The sequence below is a fragment of the Delphinapterus leucas genome, chromosome 2 (assembly GCF_059928025.1).
Source record: "Delphinapterus leucas isolate spDelLeu-1000000601 "Yukka" chromosome 2, BTC_Dleu_Yukka2, whole genome shotgun sequence".
Classification (NCBI taxonomy): domain Eukaryota; kingdom Metazoa; phylum Chordata; class Mammalia; order Artiodactyla; family Monodontidae; genus Delphinapterus; species Delphinapterus leucas.
In genome coordinates this window covers 70562765-70576921 of record NC_143130.1, presented here as the reverse complement: position 1 = coordinate 70576921, position 14157 = coordinate 70562765, and the positions used below count along the sequence as shown (strand labels likewise).

The 14157-nt window shown below is 38.9% G+C and overlaps 1 protein-coding gene across 5 annotated transcripts in view; it reads left to right on the top strand.

The window, feature by feature from the left end:
• Positions 1-14157, top strand: part of MAP2K5 (mitogen-activated protein kinase kinase 5) — a 268367-nt gene that overhangs the window by 90031 nt on the left and 164179 nt on the right. For all 5 annotated transcript variants that reach the window (XM_089907071.1, XM_022579868.3, XM_022579867.2 and 2 more), the window contains 2 exons: positions 3315-3383; positions 3476-3557. In XM_089907071.1, coding sequence (XP_089763197.1) covers positions 3315-3383; positions 3476-3557 — 151 coding nt within the window. The remainder of the gene's footprint in view (positions 1-3314; positions 3384-3475; positions 3558-14157) is intronic.

Genomic DNA, 14157 nt, shown 5'->3' with positions numbered 1-14157 from the left:
GTGTAGTGGAGAGCAGCGGAAATGCACTCAGGTATTTCAGCTTCTCACTTAACCCTTTCTCCAGGAAATGCTTCATGTTCAAATTCTTTCCAGTTTGAAAAATTTAGCTCTTCCTAAGGAGAAAAAAAAACAATCATGAAGACTTAAGGAGTTCATGCTTTCCTTGTTCTTCAGAAAAAAATATTAGTATTCGCCATGCTTTTTTCCCAATTTTTCCATTTTAGGGTAGATTTTACTTGCCCTCTCAAGTTCCCAGAAATTACATTTTCATTTTTTTACCATTATGGAATCTCCATTATTCTGGACTATAGCAAATTCCAAGAATGATCAAGACCTATTAGGGTGCAGTGGATTGGTCCCACAAATACGGTGTTACTTGCTACATGTTAGGCCAGTGTGGCAATTTTATTTATTTTGGTGTTTATGTCTTTGGTTTTAAATTCAGTTATAGAAATCAGGCAATTCATTTCCTTCCTGTCTAGAAATAGCTTCTTATTTGTAGGATTATGTTTGTAAGGAGTACTTTAATTAAGTCCCACATCACTTAATGGGCACCACTTGAGTAAGACCCTGGGCTGGGTGCTGGATATGGGGGGAGGGGACCAGAGAAAAATGCACAAGACAGTCGTTGCCGTTGCCGTTCAGGGGCTTACAACCACTCTGTACTCTCTAGGCTTCTGTTTTTAGGAGATGAGGTATTAATGCTAAAGGCAGCTTGTGATAAGGAAAAAGATAAAGGATCTGATGGAGGACTTTGGGGCTGGCTTTGTGGAGGTGGTGGTGGCATTCAAGCTGTATCTAAAGGATAGGAAAGGTTTTATGGCCAGTGACTATGGAATGGAGCAAGGAAGCACACCTCAAGTGGAGGGAACAGCTTGGGGAAAGCACAGGATATGTGTGTGGACCTGTAGAAATCATCTGGTTTTACACGTAGATTGGGTTTGTGGTAAGGAGTAGTGGGAGAAGGAGCTAGAATAACAAGTTGGAGGTAGACTGTGGAAGAATTCCTTGACTATCATGCTAGAATTTTAACTTTATTTGAGGCCATAGGAGCCCAGTTAAGGTTCTCTGTGAAGAGAATACGTTCATAGCTGGTAGTTTTGGGTTAATAACAAGGTTTTGGTTAGCCTTGTGGCATCATGTTGTTTCTTGATTGGGGGCCTGGAGGTGCAGTATATCTTAGTAGTCATACTAAACACTGAATAAACGACATTTTTGAAACATTAAATAAGGGATTCTCAACCTTACTATGGGTTACAAATTATCTGGGAAATTTTTTAAAAATGCAGAGATGTGGGCCCAACCCTAGAGATTCTGATTCCCTTATTCTGGAGTAAGCCCTGTGCATCAGGATTTGTTAGAAGTGTCCTTATATATTTATATAAACACCTAGATATAAAGGTAATTATAATGTGAGGCCAAGGTTGAGAACCACTGCTTTAAGGTAAATAATACCTTACTCCTTTTAGCAGAGTTTTTCAGGTTGAAAGAGTCCCTGTACTTGGCATAGTAGGATGAATAGCTCTAATATTTTATGGCATAGAATTCAAACAACACTAGATGAATTAATTTTGTTGCTAAATTTTATACAGGAACAAAAATGTAAGTGAATATTGTGGCAAATGACTATTGATTGGGAGAAATGTTTAAATGCTTCTTGGCAGTTTTGCATTACACTTACAGTCTAGTTTTAGTGAGAGCTTTTGTAAATAACCCTAAAGCAAACTCTTGATAGAAACTGCTATGCCTTTTTGTACTCATTTTACCCTCCCCGCAATGGATGTCAGGACTATAAAATCTGTGCTTTAGAGATTATCCTTTTATCTCCTTGCTCTAACAGCAGTTTGCAATTCAAAATTTATGTTTTTTCCTCCAGTATTGATTATATATATGTGTGTGTGTATACACACACACAGACACACACACACACACACATATTCTGCCATTGTAATACAAAATGTGGTTCAGTGTTGGATGGTGTTTAATTAGACTATCATTGGTAATCCTGAATGTTAAGTTTTTATCTAGAAATGTCTAGAGTCAGAAACTCTGCCACAAATCTTAGAAATTATCTTCCAGTTATTTTATTATCATCACTGTCTGTTTTAAGTAAAAAACAATTTCCCTTGAATTGGCTTCACAGGAAATGCTAAGTAAAATTTCAATGGTTGATGGTCTTCTTTCTTAAAAAAATAAGTGTTTGAAATAAAGTAGAATTTGTTCTAGGTAAGTTTATAAATATACTATTGTACGTTTCTATGTTATGAATTTGACTCAGTGGTTGATATTTTAAGGAGAACCATAAAGCCTCAGGGCATACTGGAAAGTGCATGGTCCTTGGAATCAGGGAGGGGCCCTGACATTGCTGGGCCTCATGACTCCTCAGAACCTTGGTTTCTTCCTCTAAAAGAAGGGAGTTAGGGACTTCCCTGGTGGCTCAGTGGTTAAGATTCCACCTGCCAATGCAGGGGATATGGTTTCGAGCCCTGGTCCGGGAAGATCCCACATGCCGCAGAGGAGCTAAGCCCATGTGCCACAACTACTGAGCCCACGTGTTGCAACTGCTGAAGCCTGCTTGCCTAGAGCCCGTACTCCGCAACAAGAGAAACCACCGCAATGAGAAGCGCATGCACTGCAATGAAGAGTAGCCCCCGCTCACCACAACTAGAGAGAGCCCACACACAGCAACGAAGACCCAACGCAGCCAAAATTAATTAATTAATTAATTTTTTAAAAAGAAGGGAATTAGGTGAAATCATTTCTGAGGTTCCTTCAAGCTCCAACATTTTATAACAGTTTTGGCAAAGAAAGATTACCCACCTGGAAGAATATAAAAACCTGACATATTTTTAAAACTTCTTATTTCTCTCATAACTAAAAATCTACTTTAAATGTTATTTTTACTCATTATTCTCTCTGCTTTTGCCCAGTGTCTGAATTACAAGACAATTATTTTTTTAGTGGTTTCAAGGTCATTACGATCTTCCTCTTCTCAAAATAACCAATGTGACCAAAATAGGATGTATAAATTAAGGGTGTTATAACTTAACTGACTTTTAAAGCTGTTAATACTGACCTTTGAGACCTGGCTTTTTCTTTGATCCCATCAATCACTTGTATACCACCTCCCCCAATACAAAGTGTTAGACAGATGTGGACACAGTTTGTATTACTGGAGGTTGTGGTGGGGAGGAGAGAGGTGGAATGAATAGAGGAAACACCATATTTTTTGTTTTTATATTTCATAATGAATATGACTATATTTAATTTAAAGGTGAATAAATGTGTAAATGTTGGTTCCTTTATATATTTAGGTCATACTACTAGATATTACACTGGAACTTCAGAAGCAAATTATGTCTGAATTGGAAATTCTTTATAAGGTAATTTTTTTCTTGGTCATTTTTCCTTATAAAGTATGCCTGTGGTATTGGCTTGCAGGCTATTAACTACTTTTGTCTTATTTTTGTTACAGTGTGATTCATCATATATCATAGGGTTTTATGGTGCATTTTTTGTGGAAAACAGAATTTCAATATGTACAGAATTCATGGATGGTGAGTCTTCCCTTTTATAATACTTTAAAAGTGATTTTGGGAGTAGAGTGCTTTAAGACCTGGTTTTGATATAGGTATCAAGTAGAATTAAAAATAATGAAAATATACTAATAATTACCTCCTTTATGCTCTAAAACATCTTAGTGTTAAGGGTTCCTGTTGTTAAATATTTATAGCCGAGCCATAATTTCAAGAATGTAAGTTCATTTACTTTTACTGAAAATTTAAATAGATTAAATACTAGTCTAATCGGTGGTTTGATACTTGATTCTTCCATACAATCTGTCTTCACTTGCAAAACAGTTGCTCTGTTCTTTTAATGTTTCAATAGCCAAAATAGATTTTCTTTTAAAGAAATCTGTTAATGCAATGTCCTGTGTCTTTTAGAAAGAAATCGGATCTTAATTGCAAGATAAGAAATTGTTTTCCAACACAGCTGTTTAACCAAGATTTGTTTAGTTTTCTTTGGACTCTAGCCCTTTCCTTCCTTCCTTTATTTTTTATTCATTTCTATTTTGATAAATCTTTTTTGTTCTGAATATTTTGGCAAAATGCAAATTTCCTGGCACCCTATCAGTAAAATGATGTCATCATTGTTATTGTTTACCTATTTGAAATCAAAGCAGTCTTTAAATTTCACATATTCAATTTTTTAATGTCTAGCTCATTAAAACTCAACATTTGGGAGTTCCCTAGTGGTTCAGTGGTTAGGACTCAGTGCTTTCATTGCCGTGGCCCGGGTTCAATCCCTGGTTGGGGAACTAAGATCCTGCAAGCCGAGCGGTACGGCCAAAAAAAAAAAAAACCCTCAACATTTAAAAAATATACTTAGTTCATTTGGGGGATTCTCAGTGTATTAATAATACAATTAGTTCATTCCCCACAAGACTTTGTTTTTTTTTTTTGGCTGTGCGTGGGCTGTCTCTAGTTGCGGTGAGCAGGGGCTACTCTTCATTGCGGTGCGTGGGCTTCTCATTGCAGTGGCTTCTCTTGTTGCGGAGCACGGGCTCTAGGCTCGTGGGCTTCAGTAGTTGTGGCACACGGGCTTAGTTGCTCCGCAGAATGTGGGATCTTCCCGGACCAGGGCTCGAACCCGTGTCCTCTGCATTGGCAGGTGGATTCTTAACCACTGCACCACCAGGGAAGCCCCCCACAAGCCTTTTTAATGAGCCATCATTGACACCTTGTTACTATAATAATGTGTTCTAAATTAGTTATAGTAGATGTCAAGAATTAAAAGTCTTACAAACATATGGGAAGTATGACAATTAGTATTCGAGGAGGCTGACTAGAAAAAATGGGTTCATAGAGCCAGTACATGTCATTACTTTATGACTTTTCATCATCCTTTTTTGAATCCTCAATTTTTGTTATATTAAAAAATGTATTTATTAAGATGGTATGTTCAAATACCATAAAATTCGTCCTTCTAATGTGTACAGTTCAGTGGTTTTTATTATATTCACAAGGTTGTGTAACCATCACCACTAATTCCAAAACATTTTTATCACCCTGGAAATGAATTCCCTACCTATTAGTAGTCACTCCCTATACCCTGTTCCCTCTAGTCCCTGGCAACCATTAATCTACTTTCTGTCTCTATGGATTTCCCTATTTTGGACATTTCAGATTAAGTGGAATCATACAGTATGTGGCCTTTGTGTTTGGCTTCTTTCACTTAGCATAATGTTCTCGAGGTTCACGCAGGTTGTAAAATTTATCAGTACTTCATTACTTTTCATGACTGCATAATAGTCCATCGTATAGATCACCACATTTTCTTTACTCATTCATCACTGATGGGCATTTGCGATGTTTCCATTTTTTGGCTGTTGTGAATGATGCTGCTATGTACTTTTGTGTACAAGTTTTTTGTGGACATATGTTTTCACTTCTCTTGAGTATGTCAGTAGGAGTAGAATTGCTGGGTCATATGGTAGCTCTATGTTTAACACTGCCAAACTGTTCCATTCCATTTTACACCAGTTTGCATTCAGTTTGCTAAACTTGTTCCTTAAACTCTAATAGGTTTTTATAGATTCCTTAGGGTTTTCCATATAGAAGATCATGTCATTTGAAAATAGAGGTAGTGTTACATCTTCTTTTCCATTTTGGATGTCTTTTTTTCTGTTTCGTGCTAAACTACCCTGGCTAAAACTTTCAGGACAGTGGTTTTTTGGGTTTTTTTTAATTTTTGAAAAAACTATTTATTTTTTGGCTGCATTGGGTCTTAGTTGCAGCACCCAGGATCCTTCGTCCCAGCACGTGGGCTCTTTGTTGCAGTGCACAGGCTTCTCTCTAGTTGTGGCACGCAGGGTCATTAGTTGCGGTGCAAGCGCTCTCTAGTCGTGGCACGCAGGCTTAATTGCCCCACAGCATGTGAGATCTTAGTTCCCTGACCAGGGATTGCACCGGTGTCCCCTGCATTGCAAGATGGATTCTTAACCACTGGACCACCAGGGAAGTCCCTCAGTACAGTGTTGAATAGAAGTAGTGAGAGCAGACATCCTTCTTTTGCTCCTTAGAAGGGAAGCTTTCAGTCTTTCACCATTAAGTATGATGTTAACTGTGGGGTTTTGGTAGATGTCATTTATCAAGTTTGTTGAGTATTTTTATCATAAATTGGCATTAGATTTTGTCAAGTGCTTTCTTTGTCTATTAAAATGATCATGTGTTTTTTGGTCCTTTATTCCATAGTTACAGTGTATTACATTAATAGATTTTTGCATATTGAATCAGTCCTGTATAATCCTTTTTATATGGTGCTGGATTCAATTTGTTAGTATTTTGTTGAGGATTTTTACATCCATATTCTTAAGTGATATTGGTTTGTAGTTTTCTTTTCTTGTAATGTCATTGTGTGAGTTTGATATCAGGATAATTCTGTCCTCAAAGAATGAGTTGGACAGTGTTCCCTCCTCTTCTGTTTTTTGGAAGAGTTTGTGAAAGATTGATGTTAATTCTTCTTAAAACGTTTGGTATAATTCACCGGTGAAGCCATCTGGTCCTGGGGTTTTCTTTGTGAGTAGTTTTTGTGGTCAGGTGGCATTTGTTGTCTCTCATTAGGAGAAGTCCAAGCACTGCTGCCCACTGCATCTTGGTATTGGAGTTGCCAAGAAAAACAGAATACAATCAAGCACTGGATTGAACAATGCTTTACTCACATAAAAAAAAAAAAAGAGACAGAGCAAGATCAGCTTTAGTAGTGGGTGTCAGTTCCCAATGGCCAACAGCAGGTCCCTCCTGGCAGTCTGTGCAGGGCAGTTGGCCTGCACATACCCATCTGTGTTGCAGCATAAGTACCCCCCACTCTGCCCTACTCCCCTGGAGTCAGAAATCCTGAAAGCTGGAGGTATGCCTAAGGTCCATTGATGCACATGCTTAATCAGGACAAAGGAGTACACACTGAGCCTAAAACAGGGAAAGATATTCCAAAACAAGGAGATAAACGCAGCACAGGTTATGTGGCCTCTTTATCTCTTGGTAAGCAAGTGTTCCAGCCCCAAGGCCTATTCTTATGTGGCCAAGTAGGATTAGCAAGACTGTGTGCTTAAGACTGTCTTTCCCAAAAGTTTTTCAAAAACTGTGGTATAATACATATATAATTTACCATATTAGCCATTTTTAAGTGTGTAGTTCAGCAGCATTAGTTCATTCACATTACCATGCAACCACCACCGTCCATCTCCAGAACTCTTTTCAGCTTGCAAAACTGAAACCCCGTACCCATTAAGCCATAACTCTCCTTTGCCTCCTACTCTCAGCCCCTGGTAGCGAATATTCTACTTTCTGTCTGTATGAGTTGGGCTACTCTGGATACCTCAGCTAAGTGAACTTGCACAGTGTCTTTTTTGGGACTGGCTTGTTTCACTTTTCATAATGTCCTCAAGATTTACCAATGTTGTAGCATATGTCAGAATTTACTATCTGTTTAAGACTGAATAATATTGTGAGTAGTTTTTTAAATTACCAACCAATATCTTTATTAGTTATAGTTATAAGTTTATTCAGAATTTCTATTTCTTCTTGAGTCAGTTTTGGTACTTTGTGGCTTTCTAGAAGTTTGTTCATTTCATCTAGATTATCTAATTTGTTGGTAAACAATTATTCCTAGTATTCCTTTGTAATCATTTTTATTTCAGTAAAGTCAATGTTAATGTTCTCTCTTTCATTCCAGATTTTATTAATTTGAGTCTTATCCCTTTTTCTCTTGGTCAGGGTAGCTAAAAGTTGATCAGTTTCTTTGTCTTTTTCAAAAACCAACTCTTGATTTCTTTGATGTTTCTCTGTTGTTTTTCTGTTGTGTTAGATCTCTGGTCTAATATTAATATCTACTAGCTCTGTTTTTAGTTTGCTCCTCTTTTTCTGTATTTTTAAGCTGTGAAGTTAGGATATTGAGATCTTTCTTATTTAATGTAGGCGTTTGCAGCTGTACATGTCCCTCTAAGCACCTCTTTAGCTGCACCCTAGAAGTTTTAATATGTTGTTTTTTTCATTTTCATTTATCTCAAACTGTTTTCTAATTCCCCACAAAGATAATCCCTGTGATTTCTCTTTTGACCCATTTTTATTTAGGAATGTGTCATTTTCCACATTGAATTTGTCCTTCTGTTGCTGATTTCTAATATTCCTTAGAGGTCAGAGAACATGCTTTGTATGATTTCAGTCCTTTTAAATTTATTGAGATTTGTTTTATGCCCTAAAATGTTGTCTGTCCTGGAGAATGTTCCATGTGCACCTGAGAAAAATGTATTCTGCTATTGTTGGGTGGAGTGTTCTTGAGATGTCTGTCAGGAGTAGGTGGTTTATGGTGTTAAGTATTTTATTTCCTTGTTAATCTTTAGTGCAAATTGTTCTATCTACTGTTGAAAGTAGGTATTGAAATGGGGTATTTTTTGGTTGTCTGTTTCTCCCTTCAGTTTTGTCAGTTTATGCATCACATATTTTGGCATTCTATTGTTAGGTGCATGTATGTTTGTAATTGTTATATCTTCTTGATGAATTGACTGTTTTATCATTATAAAATGTGTTTCTTTGTCTCTAGTCACAGCATTTGCCTAAGAGTCTATTTTGTCTAATTTAGTATAGTCATTCCGGTTCCCTATTGATTACTGTTTGCTTGTTATGTCTTTTTCCGTTGTTTATTTTCAGCCTATTTGGGTCTTTGAATCTAAAGTGCATCACCTATGGGCAGCATAGAGTTGGATAATTTTTTTATCCAGTCCGTCAATCTTTCATTCAGTTAGAGTGTTTAATTCATTTACATTTAATGTAATTAATGACAAGCTAGAATTTATATCTGCCATTTTACTATTTGTTTTCTTTAAGTCTTCTTTTATGTTCTTCTGTTCGTTCATTACTGCTTTCTTTTATATTAAATAGATATTTTCTAATGTACTGTTTAAATTATCTTGTGGTTTCTTTTACTATATTTTTAAGGTGTATGTTTGGTTTCCCTAGAGATTACAGTTATCATCTTAACTTATTCAGATTAATATCAACAACTTATTTCAGATTAATATCAACTTCCTTTCAGTAGCATACAAAAACTTTGCTCCAAACTTTATTTTATATCTGTGTGTGTGTATATATATATACACACACACAGAGAGAGAGAGAGAGAGAGAGAGAGGGATTTGTATATATGTGTGTATGTATATGTGTATGTTTGGGAGGGTGTGTAATTTGCCTCTTTATTGATAGCCTGTATTTGGGAAGACATCATCCTCATACTTTAGTTCCTTACAGACGGTTTCCTTTAGTTATATGGATGTATATTAACATAGCTGATTAAAGATTTTTTTCCAGTAAGTCCAACATCTGAGCTTTTATAGGGACAGTTTCTGTTGATTGCTTTTGTTCCTGTGTATGGGTCATACCTTTTTGTTTCTTTACATGTCTCATTTTTTATTGTTGAAAACTGGACATTTTAAATTATGTAATGTGTTAACTCTAGAAATCAGATTCTCCCTCATCCCCAGGGTTTGTTTTTGTTGGATATGTTTGTTTAGTGACTTTTCTAAACTATTCTGTAGTGTTTCTGTCTCCAGTGTGTAGCCACTGAAGCCTCTTTCAGTTAGCTTACTGGTCAGCTAATGATTAGGCAGAGATTTCCTTAAATGCCTGGGGCTAATAAGTCTCCCAGTCTTTGCTGAAGGGTTCTGAGTGTGTTGGGGCACACCTTCAGTACTCTCCCACTCTCAGAGAGGGGTAAGTCTAGTACTCTCCCACCAGTTGATAACTGTGCCTTAGTCTTTGCTTCCTGCTTGTGCTGAGCCTCATGTTCAGCCCAAGGTGACTGCTGAAAGCCTCCTCCAGGCCCTCCTGAGCATGCACATGGCCTTGTGCATGCATATATCCTAGATTCCCAAGAATATGTTGCAGCTTTTCAAAGCCTCTATTTTTTCTTTTTCCAATAAATCTATTTATTTATTTATCTTTGGCTGTGTTGGGTCTTCGTTACCGCGCACTGGCTTTCTCTAGCTGTGGTGAGCGGGGTCTACTCTTTGTTGCAGTGCACAGCTTCTCCTTGCGGTAGCTTCTGTTGAAGCACAGGCTCTAGGCGTGTGGGCTTCAGGAGTTGTGGCACTCAGGCTCAGTAGTTGTGGCTTGCGGTTCTAGAGAGCAGGCTCAGTAGCTGTGGCGCATAGGCTTAGTTGCTCCACGGCATGTGGGATCTTCCCAGACCAGGGCTCGAACCCGTGTCCCCTGCATTGGCAGGCAGACCCTTAACCACTGCGCCACCAGGGAAGTCCCTCAAAGCCTCTATTGACATCTCATTCCCCAGCTTTTCCTTTTAAGACTTTTGGTTAGCCTATTGTTTACCTAAACTGTTATCTGCCACCTCAATAAGTTACAGTTAATTGATTGCTTCTAATTGTTTTCAATAAATGCCCCTAAGGAAAAGGTTTTTTGTATAAGGTGTAAGTAAAGACAGCATTGCAAGTGGGGTCTTCCAGGGAACCCCCAAACAGGTCAGAAGTGAAACTTTTATGAGAATGTGGATATGAAGGAGCACCAAATCAGTTCTGCCTGTGCAGTGGCTATCAGGCTGCTGGAGTTTACTGTGATGGCAGGCTGCTGGTTTTCAAGGCTGCACTGAAGCTGGAGATCAGGCAGTGGGAATAGGGCAAGTTAAAATGCCACAAAGCTTGCTGTTCTTACCAAGATTCAAGCGTTGTCCTGAATAAACAATTTTGGGGTTGCTACAATCCTTTGGCTAATTTCAAGAGTTGTGAACAAGTTGATTCTGACAATTTTTGTGTGTTTTTTCATTGCTTTTGTGGAGAAAAGAATTTTCAGAGGACCTTACCCTGCTGTTTTTAGTGATATCACCTTTTAGTTACATTTTAATACTTTAAGTCCTTATCTTAAAATATTCACTTTATAACCTATATTTAACTTCTCTTTTTGAGACTCCTCACTCTCTTGACTTGAGCTGCCTGAAGCCCTTCTCCTACTGCTGTTGGCAGCTTCCCTTTACTCCACCCTAACTGGTCCCTGAACACTAAAATTTCCTACTTCTTAAGTTTTGTTCTCCCATTCCCATCTTCTCTGCTATTTCCCACATCAGCTCCTGTAAAACTTTATTACCCTCCCCCAGATTTTACCTACCTCTTTCTCATTTAGAGACAACATAGACTATCAGGTATGAGCTCTCATAATTCCTTGCTTTTCCACCTATAGCTTAGCAACAACTGCACACACCTGATCCACCTCTCACATGAAAAGCTGTTTAAGGTCAGTCCCTTTACGTGTGCATCCCCATGGTGGAGTTTCTCCATTAACCACCCTCTCTCTTTTGGACCTTCATTCTCTCTGTAATAAACAAAATATTCCTCAAAAATACATGGACCAAAAACTATGCGCCATCCTCTATCATTCCTTCTTTCCCCTTCCTATCTCAATTAAACTTCTCGACAACTTTGTCTCAACCCTAGTTCTGTTCTGTTAGTGTAAATTCCCATTATTTATTTTAATCTTATATTAGTTGTTTATTTCCAAGTAGTAATTGAGCACTTTCTTTCAGACACTGTTCTAAACTTGGGGGACAACAGTGAATAAGACTTAATCCCTGTTGGTATGGGGCTTAAATTCTAGAAGGGGAGACAAGAAACATACAGTACACTCTCAGAGAGGGATAAGTCTAGTTAGAACCTAAAGCAGGGTAGATGATGACTAATAAGGAGAGGAGGTGCTATATTGCAGGGGTCCCCAACCTCTGGGCCATTGACCAGTGCTGGCCTGCAGCCTGTCAGGAGCCGGGCCTCACAGCAGGAGGTGAGCGGCAGGCGAGCAAGCAAAGCTTCATCTGCCGCTCCCCATTGCTCACATTACTGCCTGAACCATCCCCACACCCCACTGTCCGTGGAAAAATTGTCTTCCACAAAACCGGTCCCTGGTGCCAAAAAGTTTGGGGACTGCTGCTATACAGGACGGTCAGGGATGGCTTCTTGTATTTTTTTTTTTAACTAAAAAAATTTTATTTATTTTTTATACAGCAGGTTCTTATTAGTTACCTATTTTATACATATTAGTGTATATATGTCATTTCCAATCTCCCAGTTCATCCCACCACCGCCACCCTCACCCCCCCACCGCCACTTTCCCCCCTTGGTGTCCATATCTTTGTTCTCTTCATCTGTGTATTTCTGCCTTGCAGACTGGTTCATCTGTACCGTTTTTCTAGATTCCACATATGCGTGTTAATATACGATATTTGTTTTTCTCTTTCTGACTTACTTCACTCTGTATGACAGTCTCTAGGTCCAAGGGATGGCTCCTTTACGGGAGTGGCATTTTAGCAGAGACTTTAATGTCAGTGAGCCAGCTCAGGGAAGGTCATGGGGAAGATCTTCAAGGCAGAGGATCAAGTATAGATGCTCTAAGGTGGGAAGCAAGCTTGGTGTAATAAGGCCCCACAAGAAGGCCGTGGTGACTTGAGAGTGGTGATGAGAGGACCTGGGGCCAGACAGGAGGCCAGAGAAATAGGCAGAAGCTAGATTGTGTAGGCCTTGTAGGTCATGGTGAGGAATTTATGTTTCAGTCTGAATTTGTTAGGATGTATTGGAAGGTTTCAAGTAGGGGAGTGATTTGATAGGCCTTCTCATTAAGTCAAAATTAAATTCACTCAGAAATACCCAAATATAGCATCTCAGAATCTGTGTACATGTATTTGGATTACCATCATGGGAATAAGTTGTTTCCCCCAAAACCCATGTTGCAAAGAAAGAAACGGCTCTTTATTTTTTTCAACTGGAAGAGACTAAGAGAGTTTCTGAAATTTTTGCTTGTGGCTCCAGATTTCAATTTTGTTAGTATTAATAATAATCATGATCATTTTAAGGAAAATGTTGGGATGAATATGAAACTAATGTTACTTGTTCATTTACTACATATCTGTTTATCCCACATGCAAGGCACTACTTTATGTTGTAGCCCTGTATTAGGATAAACACAGACCTTACCCCATGAGTTTTTTTTTTTTTTTTTTTGCGGTACGCGGGCCTCTCACTGTTGTGGCCTCTCCCGTTGTGGAGCACAGGCTCCGGACGCGCAGCCTCAGCAGCCATGGCTCACGGGCCCAGCCGCTCTGTGGCATGTGGGATCTTCCCGGACCGGGGCACGAACCCGTGTCCCCTGCATCGGCAGGCGGACTCTCAACCACTGTGCCACCAGGCAAGCCCCCCCATGAGTTCTTTTGGCTTAATTTCATGAAGATGATAGCCCCAGTTCATCAACAGAAATGTGTAGTTGTTTGACAGTTGACATGGATTTTTTGCTACTCTGTTAGCACTCTTCCTCCCGGTTCCCGTGGTGGATAGTGGCATGCAAGGAAATGACTGGCTAGGGATGATCTGAGGCCAGGGAACCTGAGGAAGTGACAGGTCACAGAGAGTAAACCAGTGACCTTGGAATCATGAGGAGAAGGTTCAAAGCAACCATTCAACAGATAAACGAGTATCTATATGCCTTGAATACCAATGCCTCAGCAAAGATTAAACTGTCTCTCTGAGTACGTGTCATATAGTAATATCACATTGCAGTGAGACTAGAAAGCTCACATGTGATTCTCAAGCTATGTGATGTTATGGAGAAACCTTTTAGATCTTTGCAGTTCAAAGGTTCAGATCTTTTCTGAGTTCTGGCATCAACTGACTCATGGCTGTGACGAGAACACCCACCTCTCTGGACTCAGTTTCCCTCCTCTGTCAAATAAAGTCATTGGGCTGACCTTTAAGGTCCCTCCAGCACTAATGTTTGATGATTTGATGAGTCTAAAGATTGCCTAGGCCTATAGGATAGAAATGATAGTAAAACTCAGTAAAAATTCAACTGAAAACCCTCTGCCGTTTTTACCCTGGTAAGAGTTATTTTAACTGCATGAGAACTCATCCGGCTTAGTAAGAACTATTGATTCTAAGTGGATCTGCCACAATTTTTTTTTGCCTCTGACAGTATCTCTCTCTAATGATTATGTCAAGGACAGGACGAATCTGTGATGACACAAAGCCAGCTACGTAAAGATTTACCCATATGGATAGCTAAGGAGAGTGGGATATAACTGAGATTAAGTAGATATTTAGAAAAATCAGTGAAT